The sequence below is a fragment of the Paralichthys olivaceus genome, chromosome 8, assembly GCF_024713975.1.
Source record: "Paralichthys olivaceus isolate ysfri-2021 chromosome 8, ASM2471397v2, whole genome shotgun sequence".
Lineage (NCBI taxonomy): Eukaryota > Metazoa > Chordata > Actinopteri > Pleuronectiformes > Paralichthyidae > Paralichthys > Paralichthys olivaceus.
The window spans coordinates 3,902,447-3,916,934 of record NC_091100.1 but is presented as its reverse complement, the minus strand read 5'-3'; the positions used below and the strand labels follow the sequence as shown (position 1 = coordinate 3,916,934).

General features: G+C 42.3%; 2 protein-coding genes and 1 long non-coding RNA gene across 6 annotated transcripts in view; 2 read left to right on the top strand and 1 right to left on the bottom strand.

Annotated features, from left to right (window-relative positions):
• LOC109639243 (extracellular serine/threonine protein kinase FAM20C-like) overlaps nucleotides 1–14,488 on the top strand; it is a 37,055-nt gene that overhangs the window by 3,644 nt on the left and 18,923 nt on the right. The window contains exons 1-8 of one of the 3 annotated variants that reach the window (XM_069530921.1): nucleotides 40–2,150; nucleotides 2,400–2,885; nucleotides 3,457–3,632; nucleotides 5,223–5,301; nucleotides 5,663–5,755; nucleotides 5,946–6,061; nucleotides 6,558–6,738; nucleotides 7,293–7,402. In XM_069530921.1, the coding sequence (XP_069387022.1) occupies nucleotides 2,404–2,885; nucleotides 3,457–3,632; nucleotides 5,223–5,301; nucleotides 5,663–5,755; nucleotides 5,946–6,061; nucleotides 6,558–6,738; nucleotides 7,293–7,402 (1,237 nt within the window). In that variant the 5' untranslated portion in view covers nucleotides 40–2,150; nucleotides 2,400–2,403. Of the gene's footprint in view, nucleotides 1–39; nucleotides 2,151–2,399; nucleotides 2,886–3,456; nucleotides 3,633–5,222; nucleotides 5,302–5,662; nucleotides 5,756–5,945; nucleotides 6,062–6,557; nucleotides 6,739–7,292; nucleotides 7,403–14,488 lie in introns of those variants that run through there. The other 2 variants (XM_069530919.1, XM_069530920.1) reach the window with 2 other exon arrangements.
• Nucleotides 3,291–8,655, bottom strand: LOC138411299 (uncharacterized). Its single transcript, XR_011243946.1, has 5 exons — nucleotides 8,520–8,655; nucleotides 6,593–6,755; nucleotides 5,748–5,985; nucleotides 4,625–4,667; nucleotides 3,291–4,244 (listed from the first exon to the last, which is right to left on the bottom strand). It is a non-coding gene; the product is annotated as an uncharacterized lncRNA (long non-coding RNA).
• LOC109639249 (dynein heavy chain domain-containing protein 1) overlaps nucleotides 7,621–14,488 on the top strand; it is a 24,175-nt gene continuing 17,307 nt past the window's right edge. Inside the window, exons 1-12 of one of the 2 annotated variants that reach the window (XM_069530917.1) lie at nucleotides 7,621–8,598; nucleotides 9,740–10,182; nucleotides 10,521–10,700; nucleotides 10,817–11,020; nucleotides 11,113–11,223; nucleotides 11,925–12,081; nucleotides 12,235–12,489; nucleotides 12,826–12,969; nucleotides 13,051–13,171; nucleotides 13,380–13,606; nucleotides 13,706–13,949; nucleotides 14,148–14,305. In XM_069530917.1, coding sequence (XP_069387018.1) covers nucleotides 9,746–10,182; nucleotides 10,521–10,700; nucleotides 10,817–11,020; nucleotides 11,113–11,223; nucleotides 11,925–12,081; nucleotides 12,235–12,489; nucleotides 12,826–12,969; nucleotides 13,051–13,171; nucleotides 13,380–13,606; nucleotides 13,706–13,949; nucleotides 14,148–14,305 — 2,238 coding nt within the window. In that variant the 5' untranslated portion in view covers nucleotides 7,621–8,598; nucleotides 9,740–9,745. Of the gene's footprint in view, nucleotides 8,599–9,583; nucleotides 10,183–10,520; nucleotides 10,701–10,816; nucleotides 11,021–11,112; nucleotides 11,224–11,924; nucleotides 12,082–12,234; nucleotides 12,490–12,825; nucleotides 12,970–13,050; nucleotides 13,172–13,379; nucleotides 13,607–13,705; nucleotides 13,950–14,147; nucleotides 14,306–14,488 lie in introns of those variants that run through there. The other variant, XM_069530918.1, reaches the window with a different exon arrangement.

Sequence of the window (14,488 nt, the reverse complement as noted above, 5' to 3'; positions counted from 1 at the left end):
TGTTTCTGCAGCTCCCATTTTGACCATCAGCAGCTGTGTGTGTGTGAGAGCTTCATTCGAACGTCTCCAGACTGAAATAAAAGAGGAAGCGTAAGTGTGTTGGGGAAAATGGAGCGAGAAGAAAGAGGCGGAGAAGATAAAAGATGAACATTGTGTATGGAGGAAGTCTAAGACGGATTGTTTATAATACATCAGTGAGGGGCAGAGACAGAACGAGTGCATGAGACTCAAACTAAGACGCTTATTAAAGGAGGGAAAGGCCCAGAAGGCGAGGAGACATGGAGGTGTCGTTTGTTTGTCTGATTTAATCTGTGTCACTGACGCCTCGAAGAGATCCTCAGGAAAACATTCATTAGTTGAGAAGAATAAAAAGTTGAGACAAAAACCTAATGGCGTCTTCGAACAGGTCACACCCTCACAGAATATGCTGCCGTGCACTCTTCAGTTTGATGTGATGCGGAGCACCTTGAGGACCAGTTCCACCACGAGGCTGCGTCCACGGTAAAAAAAAAACATAAAGGCCACACATTTCAAGCTCTTAATCATTTTTAATTAAACAAGTCAAAGCTGCATCGTCTGCCTAATAGAAATCATAGCAACCGCCACGACTGGACTTTTGCATTTCGAAGGTTCCTCCAGGGGAACAGCAGACATTCACAGCAGGGGAAGCTCTTCACTAACTGCCGGCCCCGATAATTCATAATCCTGTGATTCGCGAGCGAGACATTTCATTTTGTTGAAGAAAGCTGAATGCATTTTTTTTCCCAATTAGCGTCACATTAACATTCACACAGGTGTGACACATGCGTTTCTGTTAACCTCTCCTGGATGGATCTGATCTCTGCAGATACGCACACAGACTTTAAAGAGCCTCACTTCACAGAACGTGTGCATCCTGTGGGACGCTCCGGGAGGCCTGACTCAAAGTCTCGGTGCAAACACACACTCAGAATATGAAACATGTGTCTCGCCCACCGCCTGTTTATGAATCCTGCTTCATCAAATCCTCTGCCACACGACTCGTAATTCACTGGTTTGTGATTCAGGCCACAGGCGATGAAGTCTGACGGTGTTTCCAACAGCAACAGTTGGTGGCAGTGGATTAGTTTTTTCAGTGCTTCACGCAGGCTGCAGATTTAATACCGAATAGAATGGCTCTCACTGGAGCACATACCAAAGGTCCAACAGTCTCCTTATACTCAATCAACACGCTCGTAGATATCAGTGGTCAACATCCGTTCATTATTCAGTTTTAATCTCTGTTGGAATTCAGTTCTTTTTTACATCCATGCCCCTCCTTCCATCTCATTAATACAGATTATAGTGGAGTTAATGTAGTTATCATTGACTCTGCCTTGATATGGATCCCTGTTCTCGGCTACAGAGGATTTTATTCAGGTATAAAGAGAAATCTTAGATTTGGAGATTTTCTTCATCGCCATCAAAACATGAAATGAACTTAACTCTAACATTGAAATGATCACTAATAAGATGCAATGTTACATAGTGAGTGGGGGAAAAATCCTGGATCCAAAAATGTAATGCTTCGTTCTCGTCCCCATGTCTCATCCTTCCACCAGATGAGAGAACAATCAGATTTAGTTTGGTCTGTACGGCCCAGGAAACCAAACTCCACATAAAGATCCTTCCGGAACCAAGTTAAGTTTCCTCAAGAAAGTTGTTTTAACTTTTGACAGGTTCCTCCAGCGACCTCCTTGAGGTTCTCCCAATTCCAAATCAGAGAGGTTTCTCTAGTGACATCTAGAGGTGAAGTGTCATGCTGCAGCTGCACACTCCTCATCTCACCCTCCCCCTCCCAACATGAAACTGAACCTGTGGTGAACTTAAGTTGAAACGCAAAACGTATTTAAATACAAAGATCCATTCTATGGTGAAGAAAACTACGACTCATACAGTTTAGATGAAACTCACACGCTGGACCTTTAAAAGAGAAAACATATTGATCCATGTCCAGATCACTCTGACCTGGCGCCTCTCCAGCCCTGAGCTCGGTGGCAGAACCGCGGAGCAGCTCAAACAGCTGGGTAAAGTCTGTGTGGACGCTGGGCAGAGATTTCTTTTGTTGTGCTGAGAAGCGAGAACACCCGCTGTGTGAGGGGAAGCACTTTGAAAAGGAAGGAAGCTGAGTTGTAAGTTGCTTTTTTTTCTCCCTGTGTTTATCTCGAGACTTTGTCTGCGACTCCAGTAAATCAAAAGTCAAACGAGAACGAGAGCAGATGCGAGTGAATCAATTTTTTTTTTTTTTTTAAAGTGTTGAAAGCTTCCTGAATGTTTTTTTATCATCAAGGTCATGTTCCATCTCTAGATGTTGTTTTCTCCTAACTTGTTTTTCTTCCTCTCTTCTTCCCTTCATGCGTTCACCTCTCCTGACCTCTCAGCAGGATGATGTGGTGTATGCGCCGTCGCTCTCGGACAATCTGTCTGTCCTTGGCCTTCATCGTCGTTTTCCTCCAGCTCCTCCTGGCGCTCGTACCTCTTTCCATTTACCACCCGCCGTGCGACTCCCCGCCGTCACCCAACACACACATCCGTAGGGAACTGGCACGCACCAGCTATGCCCCTACAGGGATCAGTGGTCTCGCTGATCCACCAGCTGACACCGCCCAAAGAGCTTCCTCCGATATAGATGCCAATGAGGATGGCAAAGGTCACGTGGGAACGGTTCCCGCTTCAATCGAGGTGGCTGGCAGCCCAGGTCACCGTGACAACAACGGAGCGGAACCTTTGGAGTCTGGGATGTCAAAACTGAAGGCGCTGTTTGACCATCCGCTCTACAACATGCCCGGCCCTGCTGTCCCCGAGGACGACTGGCTGCTGAGAGTGAAACCAAAGGTCAAGGTTACGGAGGAGAGCTCGCAGATGTGGTCAGTGTCGTGAGAAACTGTGTGTGCACGAGATTTTCTCCTTTGTCATCGTCTCTCTCGCACTTTCCTCATCCAAACATACTTGGTTTTGCCTCCTGTGACTTATTTCAGCATCTTTCAGGCACCGTGTTCAATCCAGTACAGTTTATCCACATGCAACTCATCACTTAAAGACATTTAAACACAAGGTTAAACAAGCTAAAGCTGTAAGTGGACTGCTTAAACACACGGACACTCTGTCCTTGAAGCTGCACGCTCAACATTACTGCTGCTTTAGGTTTCTGCATCTACAGTTTCAGTTCTGATTGCAACTAACTGGGAATCAAAAAACGTCGGCACATTTACAGAAATATTGATTTATTGGAATTTAGATAAAGAAATAAATGAAACGATGAAGAAATCAAATTCAGCCCTCGGTGACTCTTTATTGTTGAAAAAAACATGATAAGAATTCTTGCCAATTCAATTTTCCTCGATGAACTATTTCATTTAGCATTCAATGTGGATAAGTGGGTTGTAAATGAGAATCTGATGATGACCTCTTTCCCTTTTCCCTCCTCACTCTCTCCAGGGTAAGTGCCAGTCAGGGGAGCTACGAGGCCGTCCAGTGGAACAGCAGCAGCGTCAGTCACCCCCCCTGGCTGAGCTTCCACCTGGGCATCTCCCGCTGGCAGCTCTACCCTCATCGTGACCCCAACATGGAGGCTCTGACGCAGCAGCTTGCCACGCACCGCATCGTCAGTGCAGGTCTGACACCACGGCCTCTGCGTTTCATTTTCATTCAGTCCGTGTTTGTGCGGCTTTTACTTTTTTTTTGTTGGTATTTGTCCAGCTCCATCAGTTCGGTCAGAGCAGAGCACGGAGCCTGTGTCACACCCACGTGACTGACAGCTGAGGTGTCGGGTGAACAGAGGCAGGGTGTTTTTGAAGTAGACGATGGGAAACTTGAAAAGGAGCAGATCTTACAGAAAGTAATTTTCCTCACCCGCCTGAACCTGTGGGAGTGGAGGTGGGTGGGCTGCAGGGAGGGAGAGGACAGCAGGAAAGCGAGGGCTGTTGTGATTGTTTGACACGTCAGGTGTAAGGTTAGACTTTCATATGCAGACTCACTTTGAAGTTCTCCTGACATGAAAGCTACTGTGAAGCTTTGAGGGGCCTCGGAGGCTCAGCAGAGGATGGACGTGAATACATGAGCCGCTGGGCGTAAACATCTCAGCGTTGGTGCATGTTTCTCTGCAGGTCAACTCTTTCACCGCGTTCTGATTAGTCGAGGCCGGGCCAAACACTGGCGACCTTTTCAGGGTGAGCGCCCGCCTCTCGCCCAATGTCAGCAGCGACCCCCAGAAGGACGAGCAGTTTCTGAAGATAGGAAGGAGAAATGGACAGATGGACTGTTTTGTGTAACTTCTGAGGACAGGACCTCTGAGAGTAATGTTGCTGTGAGGACATTTTGGTCTGTGATGGAGAAAAATTACAATTTAAATATTTATATATATATATACTATCAATAATAAACGGGCAAAGGTGAAAACATACAACAGAAGAAAACATCCGGTAGTTCTTGTTTTCTCTCCACGTCAACTTGCAACGCTGAGGAATGTTCTTTTGCTAAAGTCACACGGCCGCAGCGTGAGCATGTGCAGGGAGTGTTTTCTGTTTCGGTAACGAGGCTGTGGTTGGTTCAATCTTTGCTCGACCTTGGCAAAAGTTTTAATTGATTTGAAGGCACAATGACTCACATTCAATCTGTGTTCATCATTTCCTGAATTCAGTATCACAGCCCTGAAATGAAAATGTGGAGAAATAGATGATGCTTTTGTCTCCGTGCATTTGGTTCAGAATCACTTTAAATTAATTCTGACTCTTTCAGAATAAACTTGACAGAGTCACAATAATAAGGTTTATGAAAAAATTTTTTTTTTTTACATTTTGGAAAAGTGCACAACATTGAAATGTTTGTGGGTAAATCTAAATATTGTTAATTCCCGAGAAAATACGAAGCAGAGGGAAGTCAAAGGAAAGATAAGAAGAAAAGATGGAAAACTTTATATATAATATATAAATGGATGAAAACAGATACGGACATTAAAGAGAAATCTATAACTCACAGTGAATGAATCCAAAGTGTTTGGAAACCAAATATAGAAAAAGAGACAAACACAGACACAGCGGAGTCTGATCGAAATTCTGTGTCTTCATGGTGACGCACAAACTGAAGTGTCTCTTTCCTTAATGTGTGTGTGTGTGTGTGTGTGTGTGTGTGTGTGTGTGTGTGTGTGTGTGTGCATGTGCTGTGAGCTTTGTTGCTATGGTAACCTTCTCAGTACTGTTTTGCAGTGCAGAAGTCTGGAGGGACGCAACTGAAGCTGGTGATGTCATTTCCCAACTACGGACAAGCTCTGTTCAAACCCATGAAGTGAGTCAACAAGTGCAAAACCCCCGACACGCTGGCCACATCAGAGAGAGCGTGTGTGAAAATGATCTATGTAAAATAAAAAATCACATTCTCCAAATCATTTCCAAAAGAATTGAGTAGATTAAGACTGGACACTGAAGATAAGGCAAGGAGGGAGATTTTTAAGCCTTAAGACAACTGAGAAATGTATTTTCACTAAATATTAGGAAGGAATGTGGCGGATATTCATATATTGTATTTCATAAACTGAAATTTAAGCAACTTGAGGTTTGTCAGAGCTGCTTTACTTTTCTCCAGGAGAATGTACAGAATGTAATTCATGAATTATGTACGTTAGCTTGACGTTGCCTCTCGCTGGCAGGCAGGAGAGAGATGACGAAACCAACTACAACCTCTACTACTTCTCAGACTTCGAGAGGCACAATGCAGAAATAGCTGCTTTTCACCTCGACAGGTGAGTCCGAGGAACCTTTTCATCCGAGAAGCACGACGACTGAAATGCAGGATGAAAATGGCAGCGATGACAAGAATGCATGTTATGTAACTCTGTATTGTGTTGACTCTCTCTCCTTCGTTTCTTCTCCCTGGTTTTCTCTTCTTGTCTTTGTCCTCGTCTCTTTCTTCTGTTGTGTCCCCCTCTGCAGGATTTTGGGTTTCAGGAGAATCCCTCCTGTGGTCGGGCGGCTGGTGGATGTGATCAAAGAGATAAAAGATATCACCACCGACCGCAAGCTGGCCCGAACTTTCTTTACCTCCCCTGGTAACACACACACACACACACACACACACACACACACACACACACACACTCCTCCATTCTCTATACTCAAACTGCTTTTGTATGTCGACTGATAATGAATGTATATGAATGTTTTTACTTTCTTCTAATTCTCAATAGTAATAATCCCCCACAATTTATTTTATCCCATTTTCTCCTTTGTCGTGTCCCCTCTCCTGTTTTGTCCTCTCCTTTCCTCTCCTCTCTCTTATTCCCCCCTCTCCTGTTTCTTCTTATCCTCTCTGCTCCTCCTTGCCTTTCCTCTCCTCCTCTCACCTCCTCTGCTCTCCTCTCCTCTCCTGTTTCTTCTTATCATCTCCTCTCCCCTCCTCCCCTCCCCTCTCCTCACCTCACCTCCTCTCCTGTTTCTTCTTATCCTCTCCTCCCCTCCTCTCCTCCTCTCCTCCTCTCCTCCTCTCCTCCTCTCCTCCTCTCCTCTCCTCCTCTCCTCCTTCTATGCTCTTCTGGCTCCCCCTAGTGGGTAATGTGTGCTTCTATGGCCGGTGCTCCTACTACTGTTCCACAGAACATGCTGTGTGCGGTCGTCCCAGGGACCTGGAGGCCTCCCTGGCCGTCATGCTCCCTGACCTGTCCCTGGCCACCCGGAGGAGCTGGAGATCCCCCTGGAGACGCTCGTACAGCCGCAGCAAGCTGGCAAAGTTAGTGGTTGTCTGGTCTGTGGTCAGAGAGGGAGAGGAAACAGTGAGCTGGATGATATGAAGCGATTCGATATATCCCTCCTCAGCATGCCTCCAGTATTTCTCACTAAGACGCCAGAACAATAAAAAGGTTGCTGGACCTAATGTAGCTGTTCACTGGGGGTTACAGATGCAGCTGATATGAATAAATCATCATTAATCAATGCCTCATGCATTTTTGAAATACTTGCAGAGTTGCTATTCATAGAAGAAAGAAAATGTGCAAATGTTGATTCTTCTTCAGACTCCAGCGCCTGGAATTCTCTGAGTATGATTAAAAACATTTTCTCTCAATCTAAACTTTTTTATTCTTGCACCAGATTCTTGTCATCACCCTCCTGCTTGTTCCTGGTTAAATCTGTCCTTATCAGTGACAGCAGCATTTATATAACCACAGTGTGTTATAGTACATCCAGGAAAAAGTGATGGAAATAAAAAAACACCGTCTGAATCTGATCTAAACACACATAGAGGCGTATCATCATTTAACGTGAATGGAAATCTGTGTGTTTCAGGTGGGAGACAGAGTCCGACTACTGCTCGACGGTGAAAAAGACCCCCCCCTACGACAAAGGCTCCAGACTGGTGGACTTCATAGACATGGTCATACTGGACTTCTTGATGAGTATGTTCATCTGTTATGGATCTAATGGTTTAAACTCTCTGTATAGGTGTCAGCAGATCGTCTGGTACGTACACACATTGAAACCGTTTCCATGTTTCTGTGTCAACAGAGCTTTTTTCACTGCAGACATATTGACACGCAACAGCAGCAAAGCCTCAGGTGTATATCATTACTTTAATGACGGCTGCATTCCACTTACAGGCCTTGATCCTGTGCCCATCAGGGGGCGGAGCAGCAGTGAACATAAAAACTAAATTAAAATAAAACTAAAGTAATAAATATACACCTTAATATACATCATAAACTAAACTAAAATACAGTAGAATGAATGAACAAGAATGATATAATGCCCGTATATTGTCAGCTGTGTTTCTGTTCTTTTGTTCTGAGCAGATTCACTAAACAGACAAATGTTGATATTTTCACTTTGAAGAAACGCCTCAATTACAACAATGTGCTCACATCTACAGACCAGGAGCCCTTCACTCGTTTATCTACCAAAAATATGTGTCTTGTCAACCTGCTTTCTTCTACATCATGTAAAATACTACAGGACTGTAGAACCATCACATCACTAAATGGCTCCTCAATCCTGCGTCAGCACTTTATAAATGCTCAGCAATAACTACCACTATATTTTATTGTATTTTGTATTGTAGTGCATTTCTAATCACTAGTTTTTATTGTGTTTAATTTCCTTTCTGTATTTTACTTCCACAGATGTATGTCGTGTTTCTATGGTTCAGGTTGTCCTGTGTTGTGTCATGTGATCTGCTGTGATTGTTGTTTTCGACCCATTGAATCTTGAATCTCAACCGATTCCATAACTGAGCCGTAGATATCTACCTATGTTACAGTGACTAATAAGAATAGATCACTAGATTGAAAAGTCCCACATGTAAATCAGAATCATTGATTTAATGATAAATGTGCTTTTGATACAAACGGGAACAGATTTTTTATTTAACAGATAAGTTGCTGGAGGATCTTCACATCTGTCACTATTAAGACCGAGGTTGTAAACAGGGTTATTAAATAAGCTGAAGATAAAATGATAAAAGTTATGTGTGGAGTTTAGTGCCACAGACAGAATCAGAACAGGAAATAAGAGTTTGACCTTCAGATCTGAAGTTACTGCGCGTTACCGTGGCAACGAGCCGTCGCCGTGGTTGCGCTGACAACTTCTTCAAAGGCAGGTAAGAAAAGTTGTTTCCTCTTGTCTTTGATCGTTATTAACCTATTTATTAAAGAGGCACGCCCTCCTGTGATCTATCCCTCTCTCTCTGTCTGCGCGGAATGGTGCGTCAAGTTTAACGTCTTTGATTTACGACGTCACGGGTTAATATTCAGGGATTTCAAGCTAACTCCAAGTTTCAAGCTAACTCCAAGTTTCAAGCTAGCTAGCAAGCAGCGTGTTGTGTTGTGATGGAGGATAAATGACGTGAAGTTTAATGCAGTGAACATAGAAATGGAGCCAAAAGTCAAAACGAGATAGAGTTCTGTATATTTGTGACGTTTTGTAAGAATTGTTGTAAATCAGCGATGATCTATCGATGACATTTTACCTGTTCGAACACTATATACTGTATATATACTGATTTCCTGTAGATTTCTTTTCCTTGAATTATATATATATATATATACATATATATATATGTATACTTAGATCATCATTTTAGAACATAGGACAGGATGGAGAATATCCCCTGTGCGTTTTGAAGGTCTTCTGCACTAATTACTGTAACTTGCCAGCTACCAGCAGTTGTTAGCAAATGTTAGCCACCACCAGCGGATGTTCGGGACATGTCTTCAGCGATGTACCTTAGCATCTGCCTTTTAATTTGAGAAAAATAAATCTAAAGGAAATCAGTTTTCCCTATTGCCATAAAACATCTTAATCAATAAAGACAGTCACTCCTTCTCATGCAAACTTTTTATCAATCAATCAAATTTGGTTGTCGTGTGTTATGTAAGTATCTTTTATGTAAATATTTTGACAGAGGTAGACAATAAAGTATTTTCTATTTCCTTATTTATTTCTTCATTGGGTTTATTAGCAGGCGGCTACCAACATCAACGCACATTACCGCCATCTACTGTTGGACTGGGTTTACCTTTGATGCTGAACTTGGGATATGATCATGATTTGAACAAAAGATTTCCAGGTTCTACATCAAAGGAGAATTCACCAGTAGAGAACAATCTATGATCTTGTGTCATGAAGCTGATGATTTGAATTTCATGTTCTGTAAAGTGATCCAAACTAAACAAGACTGCTAAACTTGAAGTCAGTGCAGTGAAATCAAGATATTTTACTTTATTTATGTTTCTTTCCAGAACTAAATGTCACTTGGCAACACAAAGCGTGGGATAGATGAAACCACCGATGGCCTTGAGAAAAAGATTAGCAGCATGTTGTCGGCCACTTCAGAGGGGAGATCACTTCAAATACCCTCTTCTTCTCAGACCGGTGGTAAAGACATTCCACGTTCAGGACCTAAGGTTAAGAAAAAGACCCACCCTCCTGAAGTGACTTTACCTCCCCTGTGCACAAAGACACCTTCTCTCTCAGCAGCCTTTGTGAGTAGGCCCCTGTTCAGCCGAACACCCCTTCTCCAAAATGTCCCCTCTGAAAGATCTGTATCAGTGGTGGAGCCTCCTCATCATATTGTCGGACCTAGGAGAGCCATGGAGGACACAAAATCGAAAGTGCCTCAGTGGATGGCCTCACAGACTGATATCTCACAACTAAGATGTCCTGCTGAGTTATTCTCACTGAGGTACATGAAATAGTGCAGACTGTGGTGATTTATAAAATATACAGTCCTGTTGTTTAGGCATTTATTAAAAAACAGCGTGATGAAATAGGATGACATAATTGAATTAAATTGGTGGTGGAGTGTAATAGGCTTTGTTGTGTCTTGGTCTTTATTTTGATATATGAATATGTATCTGCAAATACATATACTTTCCTTTTTATCCTTCTTATTTTTTTAAAATCCTGTCACACTGATATTTTTCCACTTAGAAAAGTAACGTTAGTGTCGGGATTTACTCCCCAAGCTATTTGAGTCTGCACTGACTTTCATTTTTGTTTGCTCTGCTTTTATTGTTTCAGTCTCACGGAGGAAGATGAATTAACAAAAGTTACAGCACGTAAGGATAAGAATAAAAGGGCTGTAAAAGCAAATAAATATCCACTCACTGGAAAAGAAGTCATTCAAATCTTTGCCCAGAAAGGACACCAGGCAGAATTGAAGATTTATTACCTAAAAGAAGCAAATGGAAACTCTTACAGGTACAACTGAATATTTACCATCCTGTAATTTCATACCTCTATAGATCTCTTCATTTACAAATTTATGAAATGCATTAAAGGAGGAATAAACATTGATGCATGCTCTTTTTATTTAGACCTTATGATCTGCAAGTGGTCCAGTCCGATGAAGCTGGCTCAGAGTATTACGTCTTCTCCCCCAATTCTGTGGTACATGTGACAGAGAGGGGTTATGGTGGACTCGTCAGTCTGGCTGAGTGGCACAGAGAGTCTGTGTTGTGGACAGATTTGCAGGGAATCCCATTTTTCAGAGACTTCAGGCTGCTGAAATTTTTCACCTGGTAAGTACATAAAGGCTGTAATTCATGTCTGTCTTGCTACTGACAGTTTTTCATCTCATTTTGCCTGTGCCCTTTTTTTTTTTTTTTGCCAGGTGGAATAGAAATGTGCGCAAGATAGTTTTTCAGCGCAGGTGCAAGGCCCTGCAGGACATGCTGCTTGTAGCTGTACCTCAGTTCAGAAGTTCTCTTCATCTGTTCGCCAAGTAAGTTTAAGCAAACCTGAGTCACGGTTACAGGATTAATAAAGCCAGCGCACTGTGTTGCTGCTTTCCCACATGCTCTCACATCTGGACATTTCCTGGAATTTTCTGGAAGGGGGAGTTTTTGAGATTGCAAATGTCAGTTTCTCCTCTCGTAAAATGAGCAAGTGTGATTATGATGTTTCTGACACGCGACGGACGTGAAACTGGAAGAATAAAAATATTTTAAGGATTAAAAAGAGGAGCCAAACACGTAGAAGACACAAACGAAGATGTCACCTTGTAAAAATCAAAGAGCTTTTGGTGATAAGGGCCGACACTAGTGTCCATGTGCTTACTGTGCTTTCCTCAGTGGAATTTAAACATCGTATCCTGCCTGTTGCTGCTCTAACCAGGCTCCACCCCTCACCTGAATGTTTCAACATTTTACTGTTATTGTGACCCGGATAAATTCCTGCTTTGTTCTTCACATGTTAGGGCAAACTTTGGAAAATGTCCAGATCCAGAGGTCATGTCTGAAAACAACCAGGATGTAATATTCCTTGACTTGCTGTCAGTAATACTTACAGACTATCAGACTTTTAATGAATGGCTCTGAATTTGTGTAGCCATTGATTCTGACCTCTGTAAATTTGAAATGTAAAGTAGGACAAATTTTTACTTTAGCATGTTCAGATCATCCATTAACTCTGTATCTTTTACAGACTGATGGAGGATCTGAACGAGACACACTGGCTGCCCCAAGAGGAATCGCACACCTACACAGTGATGGAATTCAAGAACGTTCTGATGACCAGGAATCAAGAGTGTCTGCACATTCTGCAGACGCTATCACAGTGTCGCTCTGCCATCCTTAATGCGGTACTTTATATAACAACTTCAACCTGTGTAAATAATATCGTTAACAATTAAGAGCTTTTGGAGTATTGGAAAGAACTTACATATTTTATATTATCTGAGATTAAAGACTTTATTTCCCTGAAATGACTTCTTGTTATTCTTTTCTATCCCCAGGTGAAAGAGTACTGCTTTAAGTCACACCAGGAGCTGCAGTCACACATGCAATATGCTAAAAAGCCAAATATATGCTACAAACCCATTTACCTCCACCTGGCTCACCAGCAAGATCTGGATAAGGAGTTTGCTCGTTCTGAAACTGTCCTGCAGAGATTGGGGAACTTTGGTTCCCTCGTCAATCGAATGATTGTGCAGAGTCTCGTCACAGTCATCCGTCAAGATGTCGTCTCTTTTCTCAGCAATTTTCTGAAGGTGACACAAGCATTCATTCAATCCATTCTATGTTGCGGTGTTCCTCTACATGAACAAGCTTTCTGCTAGAAAATAATTAAAGCTGATTAAAAACGTATTAGCCTTGTCATTTTAGTCTGTAAGGCACATCTTTAATCCACAGTATGTTCAGATCTCAGCACTGTTAAACCCTGCCCTTGAGCTATAACCAGGAGAGACATGCATAAAAAAACTTTCTGTGAAGCACCACTGCTCAATGAAATATTGCAGAAAGGATCAGTTAAAGCAAATTCTAAAATAATTTAATGAATATTTCACTAAATAAAGCCATTAATGTTTTTTTTCTGTGTTTGTTAGAGAAAGAAATCTCAGCTGTGTAGTCTTTTCAGCACCGAGCTGTGTTTCGGTGCGAGCAGTCAGCTGACTGTGGAGCCACCGGTACATCTCTTTCAGGAAGCAGTGAGTGAAGCACTTCTGACTGTTGGAAACTCCGTTATTCAGGTAACTTAAAAAAATTCCACATTTGCAATTAAAGCTATACCTACAGGTGTGGGTGGTTTTTACAACTTTCTTCTCTGGTAGATGTGCGACACTAGTGGATTCTTCTTGGAAATCAGCAACAGCCTTGATATCGACGACAGCTCGGTCACTGATCAGCCTTTAACTTCTGACCTCTGTTGCACTGAACATCATCCTGTCACAGGTTCGGTCACTTTCACTGAAGATGTTCCTGGTCTCTCACAGAATTATTTTTTTGATATTAGATACTATGAGGTTTGTTGAATATGATAATGTTCATGAATCCGGCCAAATGTTGTCATTCCTGTTTCTACAGATGCAGATACATAATACCTCCCTAATTTATTCAATCAACAATTGAAATTGATGTATCCATGTGTTTTAATTCCCAGCAGACAATGAGAACACTGATGAAATGACATGTCGTAGAAAGTTGTGCTGCTGGCAACTTCTCAGAGACCTGCCAGCTCACTCGCTGTCAAACCAAACCATGCAGATGGTGCAGGGCAACACGGTGCGCGGCTGCTTCTATCCTCTCTCTAAGACACAGCTGCAGTGGCAGATCAGTGTCAGTGACTTTTCAAAAGACGTTGAGAGAGAGATGACCAAGATCATGAAGGTGAGTCTCACTTTCAAACACAGTCGTTGACGACATCAGTAATTGTGGAAAAAATATGCACACCAGCTCATGCATGTATTTATTAATTCTCACTTATAGGAAGCTTTCTTAGAAATCCAGCAGCTGTGTGAGAGCAACAAATTGTTGGCAGACAGTCATTCGTTCATTAGTCAATGTAGCCGAGCCTCTTTGGAATCCATGAGGGGTCAGCCTGCTCTACAGTATGAGGAGCATATTAAGAAGATCCGCGACTGGGCTCAACAAATCAACACATTTCCCTCATCAATCTCTACCTCCAACCAAGTGTTCATAATCCACTGCACCCACATAAAGGAAACTCTATGTATGTATGGGTCTGATGAAAGTAATTATATCTCCTCTGCAGTGTGACTCGAAGTCTTAATGATTCCTATTCAAGTATGTGTCTTGAGGAATAGGCATGAAACCAGGAAATCACCTCAGTAGTCTTTTCATGGGTAAAAAAAAAAAAACGTAGGTCTTAATAATAATTCCGTGCTTGTTACCTTTGTTTTAAATTCAGGGCGACAGCTGAGGCGCATTGAGGAGGAGGTGTTCGAGCACCTAGTTGAGCAGATAAAGCTGCAGTCAGAGAGCCTTGTATCAGACCTGGAGAAGACCACAGCCAGAGTCAAGACAAAACCAAAAGACTTACCTGACTTCTCCAAATATTCTCTCATGGTACAGAAACTCACTAAACTTCACATACTTGCATGAGAAATAAAATGTCAAAACAAACATAGAAATAGGTAACTAATGCAAAAAAGATGCAAATCCCAAAGGGTTAGAAAAAGATCTCATCAAAAGATTATACCCCAAGTAGTATCTGTTACCTTAACATGGGAGGGTGATGGGAAATTCTAA